We start from the raw sequence: 11,370 nt of genomic DNA, 5'->3' as shown, positions 1-11,370 counted from the left end.
GGAACAAGGTCCTCCAGCACCCAAGGCTGAGACACCAGAGTGCGCCCCTCCATCCTTCCCACCCCAGCTGTCATACACTGATAGCTATTAGACTAAAAGGCGCCCCAGGGCCCCCAATCCTCCCAACACCTTAATCTCTAGTTATCTGGCTTGTAGTCACTGCCATGTATTCCCTTTTCTTATTTCTCTCCGCTTCATACACAATAGGGGAATAGTAGCTGAGTCAGTTTTGCACCCCCTCCTACACTCGCCTCTGCCTCGGCCCTGTAAGGCAGCATTTTGTGACAGTTTACAGTACATAATGCTAGCATTACATTATTTGGACAGCAGATGGCAAGAGAGATAAGAGAAGGAATTCACTGTCCTGCTACAGAAGCTGTATAATGTCCTACAGTAGACACAGTTGTCAAATACTACATTGCATTTACTGGTATTCTCTGTGTTCTGTTTTAGGTCTCTTGTGCATGGCTGACCTGCACTCTTTTCAGGTAGTTCAGCCTCCTGGCTGCCGGCTACTAGTGCCATTCAGGCATGGGCTTCCGAATTCCGCGGAAGCTAAAATTCCGAAATTCTGCCGGAATTGGGGTTTCCGCATGGTTCCGCGGAATTCGGAAATTGCAATCCGGAATTCGGAATTCCGGCAAAATCGGAATCGGAATGAATTGACCAATCAGGAGATGCGGAATGAGTTGACCAATCATAATCAGCGGAAAGTTACCGCGCTAAAATAACGGTTTCAACATTTTTTTTATCCAAATTTACAAAATACAAATCAACTTTATTAACAATAGACTGTTATCAACAGTATTGATGACCATCTTAAATTTCAGATACAAAAACGATATTTCAAATGAGCGATTGAGTAATTCCTCCTAAATTTACGGAAATCCGTTTAAAAATTACGGAAATCCGTTTAAAAATACGGAAAGTGCACGTGGCGGAATACCGCGGAATTCCGCGGAATGTAGCGGAATTCCACCGGAATGTAGCGGAAGCGGAATTTTGTTATGGCGGTATGCGGAATTACCGCGGAATCGGAAATTGGCTCTTCCGACCATGCCTGGTGCCATTCAGGTGCAAAAGCAACCGAATGGCATCATTTGTAACACAAAACGCAGCGTCAGAGCATGGTTGGGGGCAAGGGCCCGGATGGTGCATAGGACAGCTGACAGGCAGTGAATTCCCCACCTTCAGACTCCCACGTGAAAAAGGCCTAATAGTGTTATGGCATATGGTGTACTTTGTAGCCATGTCATGCAGTTGCAACATGTTGCAGAGACAAACCTTTAGTATTACTGACATATCACTGCTATAGAGTAACTGGTGTGCTGTTATTATATCCCTAATGTAGACAGGACTTGCACTGCTCTCAGTACAGTAGTTGTAGCTTGTATTGATATTTGCTCTACCAATGCTATAACGTTGACCCTATTCATTGCCCTGTACAGCACATTATACTACACACTTCACACAGTGTTAACAGGTCCGAACTAGTTTCAGCTGATTACTTTTCGTCTGAAAAATATGGTGTGTGCCATCGCTTACCTGGTGGGAATGCTAATCGCCTAGCTGATATTTTATGAGCTACATAAAACATGTCAGATATAATTTCAGCTCATGCGCTCCATAGAAAATGCTCGATAGGGGTTCTCCACCCAGTCTGTGTCGGAAGTTCATGTGGTCCGGCTCACAGGTTGTGTTTTACAGCATCCTTGCCGCTACTCTAGTCTTCCATCTGTTCCCAGTCACTCCTGCTTTCCCTGTCCCAGCACTATAAGCAGGGGCGTAACTAGAAACCACTGGGCCCCCCTGCGAAACTTTGGATGGGGCCCCCCCATCAAACCCATCTGCCCCCCACCCCCAGGCAATATACCACAAACAAAATGACTTTTTTTTTAAACGCAGGCACCCCCAGCCACAAAACAGAAACCAGGCAGGCTGAGGCGCCCCCACAAAACAGAAATTAGGCAGAGAGCAGATCCAGAGACACACACAGCCACACGCTACATACACAGCCACACACACTACATACACAGCCACACACACTACATACACAGCCACACACACTACAGCCACTCACACTACATACATAGCCACACACACTACATACACAGCCACTCACACTACAGCCACTCACACTACAGCCACTCACACTACATACATAGCCACACACACTACATACACAGCCACTCACACTACAGCCACTCACACTACATACATAGCCACTCACACTACAGCCAGTAGCGTAGCTAAGGAGCTGTGGACCCCGATGCAAGTTTAACAAGGGCCCCCCAAGCACTCTATACATGAAAATTGATACGGCGCACCAAAATCTGCCAATGGCAAGTACAGTGTCAGAGGTGCAAGAAGGGGATGGGGAACAGTTTGTTAATGATTACCACTATTCAAAGCATCTATAGAAGGGATTATTATGAGCACAGGACCAAAAGAGAGCTAATACTGCAGTTGAGGGAGGGCCCTTCGGGACCCCTCTGGCCCAAGGGCCCCGATGCGGTTGCAACCTCTGCACCCCCTATTGCTACGCCCCTGACTACAGCCGCTCACACTACATACACAGCCACTCACACTACATACACAGCCACACACAGAGAGACACACAGTCACACTACATACATAGCCACACACAGACACTCACTACACACACACACTACATACATAGCCACACACAGAGACACACAACATACATAGCCACACACAGACACTCACTACACACACACTACATACATAGCCACACACACACACTACATACATAGCCACACACACACTACATACATAGCCACACAGAGACACACACTACATACATAGGTAGCCACACACAGAGAGACACACAGACACACTACATACATAGCCACACAGACACACACTACATACATAGCCACACACACAGAGACACACACACACTACATACACACAGACAGCCTCCGTAGCGGCAGACATGACATTTGGCCTCATTTATCACCCTGTCTGCAGGAGATTACAGAAGAAAGAAGACTCGTGGCAGCCCACAACGGAGTACCTCGCCATGCGAGTCTAGCCTGCTTGAGGAGGCGGGGAGGGGGGCTGATAAGGAAGCATACAGAGCTTGACGAGAAGTATGCCTCCAGGTCCTAGTGCCCGCCTCCGCACCAGACAGCAAAAGCCTGCTCCCAATTTGTGTCATATACTCGTCCGCTTGCTAGTTAATGCATGCGGGCGGGTGTTGGTTCCCAGAGCTGCGGGCCCCCTCTCCCCTCGGGGCCCCCCCGCCCCCGCATCCCTTGCAGGGGCGGTAGGTACGCCCCTGACTATAAGGGCCCTTTCACACCGAGGCCGTGCGGTGCAGTATTTTTACTGCTCCCCAATGAAAGTCTCTGGAGACTTTTATACTGTAACATTACAGCGTGGTGCAATGGAAGTGACGTTTTTGCCGCATCCCCGACGCAGGTCAAGAATTTAGTTACCATGCGGCCTCTGCATAAAGTTGTGTCGGCCCGGAAGTCATGTTAGTCTATGGTGACACGTGGATTTGAAAAAAAAATCCCAGTCGCGACACATGCGCAGAAGTTTATTTTAAAAATACGCTTCCGTGCATTCCGCATACCCGAAGCAGGAAGTGACAGCAAACGCACATCACTTCCTGCTTGGCTGGTGGCAATAGTGCGGTGTTCCCTGAAGATGTTTTTGATGGTGCGATGCATCGAGCACCGCATTGCTAACGCTGGTTTATGGTGTGAAACCAGCCTGAAGATATATCCATTAAACAATCCATTTAAAAAATCTAGCATTTTAGGTAATCTTCATAAAATCTTCTAGCTTGGAACTCGGCAAATGAAAGTTCTGAAAAGCCAGAACAATGCTGGTGTAATGGATATCTGTTTATATGGTGGACCTGCTGGAGACTGGTACCATAGCATGTCCTTATTTGTTCAGTAGTGCAGTTAGATACTGTGTTTGGATGCAGATACCCATCCCAACACTGAGCTCCCTCACATCAAGCGCAAAAAGGATTTTAGAGAGATAATAGATATTATATTGTGTGAATACTTTATCCTACTACCAATTACTGAACCTGAGCGACTAAGCGCTTTGAGTCCTATGGGAGAAAAGCGCTATAGAAATGTTATTACAGGAAACCAACTAACATTTTAAAAGATCATAAGAAGCGGTCTCCATATTTTATATAGATCAGAAATTAAGGTTCAAACTGTTATGCACCAGACCTGTAATAGCAAGTAGAAAGTAAGGTTCAAACTGGCATGCTATTACAGGTCTGGTGCTCCTGATGCACTATACGCATTCACTAAGCTGAGGAGAGGAAGGAGAGACACTGTCTGAGGGGGACTTTACTTGACTCTTGCCAAATGCACAGAGTTTGGTGCCTACAGTATCTTTATCAAAATCCATCCTTAGTGGTATACAAGGCATGTGAGTATGTAGGCATTGCACTAAAGTCATATAGGTTGGACAGTTCAGACATAATAATAGCATCATTATATTCACTGTTTGACAATACATCATCCGGCTATTTCAGGAATGCACAGTCTTATACAAGTATACTAAAGACAACAATATGTCTGATAAACAGATAATCTTAATAGTACACAATGAAAGATTTGATGCACCTTGATGGTGTGGTTCTACCTGCTGACTCTCAATACTGTAGTTCAGTGGTCCAAATTCCTAATAATGTTCCTTGTTAAATGAATGTCATTAGTTTACTTTTACTTCTTTTGGCAGGCCTATTACTATAAGGGTGGAGAGAGTTGACTATATCTGTAAAGGAAGGACTCCTCCTGGCTTTGTTGGTATACAGTTGATAGGTGGTCATCCACAATTGCATTTAAGGTGGTGACACTGACTTTGGATGTGCACTCCAAAACTGGGGTAGGCTGGCTATTATGGGGGTCAGGCAAAGGTGTCACATCCCAGCACAAATTATCAAGTGGCTGTGTGTAGTTGAAATGTTGGCTTTTCTCAAAGTAAGAATTATTAGCTGCTTGCTGGTCTTCATCACTATGTAAATCAAAATCCATAGCAGAAGCAATCAGGTCTGCTTCATTGAATTCCTCGCTGTCATTAATGCTGCCATTCCTGGTGTCTTTGCTCCATTCCAAATCGCTTAAAGCGTCTGTAAAATAAGTGCAGTCCTTTGTCAGAGATAAGCCATTGTTCAGCATGTGCTCTGATGGTGGCTGATCCATCTCGATGTCATTAAAATCAAAGAAGGGTTGGCAGACCTCCTGGCTGAAGACTGCATTGGAAAGGTTCTCCTGGATCAGTATTTCACCTGCAATAGGCTGAAAAAGAAAAAAATTAACTACTTAAAGAGCTAATATCTTCATATATAATTCTTTCTTTTCAAAAATTCTTATATAATTCTATGTGAAGTATTTTACATTTAGGAATGAACCATGATAAACACGTTTATTATTGCAACTAGTGCCCAAGTTCGTCACTCAGCAGCTGGGCATGGCAGAAGACTGGCAACTATTTTTGTGGCAGCAGGCATCCTATGGGATGCCTTGATCACCTTATACAGGTCCTTCTTAAAAAATTAGCATATTGTGATTAAGTTCATTATTTTCTGTAATGTACTGACAAACATTAGACTTTCATATATTTTAGTTCATTACACACAACTGAAGTAGTTCAAGCAGGGGCGTAGCTAGGGGGGGTCGGGGTAGGACAAGTTCCCCCGGGCGCCGGGTCCCCAAGGGCACCCGGCTGAGCTACGTTTTTGGGTTTTTTTTGTTTCTTTTGGGGAGGGGAGCAGCGCAGAGAAGAGGGAGAGCTGTGCGGACGGTGGAGAAGGGGGCCATCTCCCCCCCCTTCCCTCACCTTAGGGTGCTCTCCCTCCCTCGCTGTCCCCTCCATTATTGTCCGGGTGGCTGGCAGCGGCGGGCGGAACTCACCTCCATCTCGCTCCGGCACCGGAAGTTCGGGTGCCGCAGCCGCTGCTCTGGTCTGGACCAGACCGAGTAGCGGCAAATCCATCCGGCGCTGCGACGAGACGGAGGTAAGTTCCGCCCGCCGCTGCCAGCCACCCAGACATTAATGGAGAGGACAGCGAGGGAGGGAGAGCACCCTAAAGTGAGGGAAGGGGGGGGAGATGGCCCCCTTTTCCACCGTCCACTCAGCTCTCCCTCTTCTCTGTGCTGTTCCCTTCCTGCTGCACATATACCCCTGACTATATATACTGGGCACATATTATACCCCTGGCTACATATACTGGGCACATATACCCCTGGCTACATATACTGGGCATATATACCCCTGGCTACATATACTGGGCACATATACCCCTGGCTACATATACTGGACGCATATTATACCCCTGGCTACATATACTGGGCGCATATTATACCCCTGGCTACATATACTGGGCACATATAACCCTGACTACATATACTGGGCACATATACGCCTGGCTACATATACTGTGCACATATAACCCTGACTACATATACTGGGCACATATACCCCTTACTACATATACTGGGGACATATACTCCCCACTACATATACTGGGCACATATACACCTGGCTCCATATACTGAGCACATATACCCCTGACTATATATACTGGGGACATATACCCCTGACTACATATACTGGGGACATATACCCCTGACTACATATACTGGGGACATATACCCCTGACTACATATACTGAGAAAACATATACACCTGCCTACATATACTGGGCACATATACCCCTAACTACATATGCTGGGCACATATACACCCCTGGCTACATATACTGGGCACATATACCTCTGGCTACATATACTGGGGACATATACCCCTGCCTACATATACTGGGCACATATACCCCTGGCTACCTGTTCTGTGGACATCTCTACTACTGGCTACCTGTTCTGGGGACATCTATACCGCTGGCCACCTATTCTGGGGACATCTACACTGCTGGCCACCTATTCTGGGGACACCTATAGACCTGGGGCTACCTATTTTTGGGGAACCACTGCTGTCAGATTGAGTGTATTTTGGGGAACTGCTGCCAGGTGAGAGGCGTCTACCATATTAAGGGGGCATTCTGCCTATTTATGTGAAATGCTGTCTATTTATGTGCCTCATGACTGCTGAATTTGTCTTGTTGGGGGCCTCATGGTTACTGAATTTGTCTTGTTGGGGGCCTCATGATTTGTTGGGGGCCTCAAGATCGCTGAATTTGTCTTGTTGGGGGCCTCATTATTGCTAAATTTGTCTTGTTGGGGGCCTCATGATTGCTGAGTTGGTCATGTTGGGGGCCTCATATTTGCTCATGATTGCTGAATTTGTCTTGATGGGGGGGCTCATGATTGCTGAATTTGTCTTGGAACATGCTGGAAGGTACATACTGAGGGAGGGTGGGTGAGCGTGAGCCTGCTAACCTCCATGTACATTTGGCTCCACCCATAACCACGCCCACGTTTATTATGTGGCCACACCCCTTTTGGCGCGGCGCAGCCTTCACCTTAGGGGGCGCATTGATAGTCTTTGTCCCCGGGCGCTGAAAGCCCTAGCTACGCCTCTGAGTTCAAGCCTTTTATTGTTTTAATATTGATGATTTTGGCATACAGCTCATGAAAACCCAAAATTCCTATCTCAAAAAATATCATGAAAAGGTTCTCTAAACGAGCTATTAACCTAATCATCTGAATCAACTAATTAACTCTAAACACCTGCAAAAGATTCCTGAGGCTTCTAAAAACTCCCAGCCTGGTTCATTACTCAAAACCGCAATCATGGGTAAGACTGCCGACCTGACTGCTGTCCAGAAGGCCATCATTGACAACCTCAAGCAAGAGGGTAATGCTACATACACACTTGAGATAAAAGTCTTTGGAAAAGGCAAGATCACAGACCAATTTTACCCCCTCCCATGTAGTATGAGAGCCATACTCTACACAGTCTATTCTATTGAGCTGAACTCCCCATCAGATAAAATCTTCGCAAGATCCTGCACACAAAGATGCTGTACACATTCAAAAGATCATTATCTGCAAAAGATCTGTTCCTGCAAAAGATCCATTCCTGCAAAATGCATTCATAGTCTATGATATCTGCAGATCCTCATACACACCTTGTTTAACAGACAGATATGCAGATGAATGTCAGTTAAATAAGGTGTGTATGAGGATCTGCAGATATCATAGACTATGAATGCATTTTGCAGGAATGGATCTTTTGCAGGAACAGATCTTTTGCAGATACTGATCTTTTGAATGTGTACGGGCATCTTTGTGTGCAGCATCTTGCAAAGATTTTATCTGATGGGGAGTGCAGCTCCATAGAATAGACTGTGTAGCGTATGGCTCTCATACTACATGGAAGGGGGTAACATTGGTCTGTGATCTTGCCTTTCCCAAAGACTTTTATCTCAAGTGTGTATGTAGCATAAGACACATAAAGAAATTTCTGAACGAATAGGCTGTTCCCAGAGTGCTGTATCAAGGCACCTCAGTGGGAAGTCTGTGGGAAGGAAAAAGTGTGGCAGAAAACGCTGCACAACGAGAAGAGGTGACCGGACCCTGAGGAAGATTGTGGAGAAGGACCGATTCCAGACCTTGGAGGACCTGCGGAAGCAGTGGACTGAGTCTGGAGTAGAAACATCCAGAGCCACCGTGTACAGGCGTGTGCAGGAAATGGGCTACAGGTGCCGCATTCCCCAGGTCAAGCCACTTTTGAACCAGAACCAGCGGCAGAAGCGCCTGACCTGGGCTACAGAGAAGCAGCACTGGACTGTTGCTTAGTGGTCCAAAGTACTTTTTTCGGATGAAAGCAACTTTTGAATGTCATTCGGAAATCAAGGTGCCAGAGTCTGGAGGAAGACTGGGGAGAGGGAAATGCCAAAATGCCTGAAGTCCAGTGTCAAGTACCCACAGTCAGTGATGGTCTGGGGTGCCATGACAGCTGCTGGTGGTTCACTGTGTTTTATCAAGGGCAGGGTCAATGCAGCTAGCTAATTATCAGGAGATTTTGGAGCACTTCATGCTTTCATCTGCTAAAAAGCTTTATGGAGATGAAGATTTCATTTTTCAGCGCGACCTGGCACCTGCTCACAGTGCCAAAACCACTGGTAAATGGTTTACTGACCATGGTATTACTGTGCTCAATTGGCCTGCCAATCTTTGGGATATTGTGAAGAGAAAGTTGAGAGACACAAGACCCAACACTCTGGATGAGCTTAAGGCCGCTATCGAAGCATCCTGGGCCTCCATAACACCTGAGCAGTGCCACAGGCTGATTGCCTCCATGCCATGCCGCATTGAAGCAGTCATTTCTGCAAAAGGATTCCCAACCAAGTATTGAGTGCATAACTGAACATAATTATTTGAAGGTTGAATTTTTTTGTTTTAAAAACACTTTTCTTTTATTGGTCGGATGAAATATGCTAATTTTTTGAGATAGGAATTTTGGGTTTTCATGAGCTGTATTCCAAAATCATCAATATTAAAACAATAAAAGGCTTGAACTACTTCAGTTGTGTGTAATTAATCTAAAATATATCAAAGTCGAATGTTTATCAGTACATTACAGAAAATAATGAACTTTATCACAATATGCTAATTTTTTGAGAAGGACCTGTATATGCCGCACCAAGTTCCATAAATGAGTAGACATTGCTCCATTGACCTGATGAAGCAAGCCAGGACTTGAGAAATGTGCTGTATGCCTATTCAGTTTGTTTAATAAATTTATAGTTGCTGAACATTTTGGATGGTGATATTGAAGAGATAAGCCAACACTTACCTCCCTTTAACCTCCTTAACGGTATGGACGACTTAATACGTCCATTACCGCCGGGAGGCACCGCTCAGGCCCCGCTGGGCCGATTTGAATAATTTTTTTTTTGCTGCACGCAGCTAGCACTTTGCTAGCTGCGTGCAGTGCCCGATCGCCGCCGCTACCCGCCGATCCGCCGCTATACGCGTCGCCGCAGCCGCCCCTCCCCAGACCCCGTGCGCTGCCTGGCCAATCAGTGCCAGGCAGCGCTGTGGGGTGGATCAGAGTCCCCTTTGACGTCACTACGTCGATGACGTCATCCCGCCCCGTCGCCATGGCAACGGGGGAAGCCCTCTGATCTCCGATCGCCGAATGCCGTTGTCTCGCTACATGGAAAAAAAAAAATTAAAAAAAAAAAAAGGTATTTGCTGCCCCCTGGCGGATTTTAATAAACCGCCAGGGAGGTTAAACTGCTGTTACACTTTTACATATCTTCTTGAAGTGTAACCGATACCAAGGGAGCTCTATCACTTAATTATTCAATTGGAATCACACATGCCATCTAGTTATAGCTGAGGACTGTCATTTATTATATACCGGTACATAATATGTGTTAAAAAAAAAGTTAGTGTTTTCATTTTAAGTAGAATAAAAGTACTTAATTTAGTGTATGCGAATTCGCATGAAAATTCGCATACATCCGCATGCAAATTTTTACCGCGGCGATTCGCACCGCACAAGTGGAAATGCAGCCTTACTATTGCCTTGTCAGCCCCTGTATAGTCCATATCTATTGTAGCCAGCATGGCTTGACCCAGCAAAGGATGACATAGAGAAAGTTGCACAGCAGCAACATCCTAGGAGAGGGCGCAAGGTCTCATGGCAGCAAGCATTATTTGGCTGTTGCATTAGGGCCATCTTCAACTATCAGCACACTTAAAGGGCTGGGGTCCACCACTAGTTCTGGTCACCAGATCTTTGCTGTCAGGGGGTTATTTTACACCTTGCAAAACTGATCATCTGCAACATCTTTGCTCAGCACTTGAAATGGAGGAACAGAGTTAACAACCTGTTTCCTAGGTGCATGAGTAATGGTAATTTCACCACCGAAGCTCCATGGAAAGTCCACTTGGCCTTCAGGATGGTTCAGTACTCGGGGCTTAGGGACAGGCAATAGAGGTCCTAGGTCACCAGGCTGCAAATTGGAAAGCATGTTCATGCCACCTGTAAGGCCCTGTTCAGACTGTCAGCGTTTGTAGAACGCGTATAAATTCAAAGAAACGCAAGTTGAAAAACGCATGCGTTTTTCTTGCGTTCAAATGCGTTTTCTATTGCGTTTTGCACACGTGTCCCGGTGAAAAAAAAGAATTATGGGAACCGCAGAGGCAAACGTACGCTAAAACGCAATAGTACGTGTTTTTGATACGTGTCCATAGACTTTCATTGCGTCCGTTTCTATGCGTGACGCACAGAACTGCGTGCAGCAATACGGATGAGAAACGTATGCGTCTCATACGCATACATGTGAACGAGGCCATTAGAATACATTAGTAGCCGTTTCTATGCGGAAAGTCTGCCTGTACGCGTTCTGGAAAAACGGCTAGGAACGCACATAGTCTGAACAGGCCCTTAGGGTTGTTA

The 11,370-nt window shown here is 45.9% G+C and overlaps 1 protein-coding gene across 1 annotated transcript in view; it reads right to left on the bottom strand.

Annotated features, from left to right (window-relative positions):
* Nucleotides 1-4,621: 4,621 nt before the first annotated feature.
* GCM1 (glial cells missing transcription factor 1) overlaps nucleotides 4,622-11,370 on the bottom strand; it is a 68,565-nt gene continuing 61,816 nt past the window's right edge. The window contains exon 5 of the mRNA XM_068279363.1: nucleotides 4,622-5,297. Within this exon, the coding sequence (XP_068135464.1) occupies nucleotides 4,746-5,297 (552 nt within the window). The 3' untranslated portion in view covers nucleotides 4,622-4,745. The remainder of the gene's footprint in view (nucleotides 5,298-11,370) is intronic.

This window comes from Hyperolius riggenbachi, chromosome 4, assembly GCF_040937935.1.
Source record: "Hyperolius riggenbachi isolate aHypRig1 chromosome 4, aHypRig1.pri, whole genome shotgun sequence".
Lineage (NCBI taxonomy): Eukaryota > Metazoa > Chordata > Amphibia > Anura > Hyperoliidae > Hyperolius > Hyperolius riggenbachi.
The sequence above is the reverse complement of the archived record's forward strand: the minus strand, read 5'-3'. Positions and strand labels throughout refer to the sequence as shown.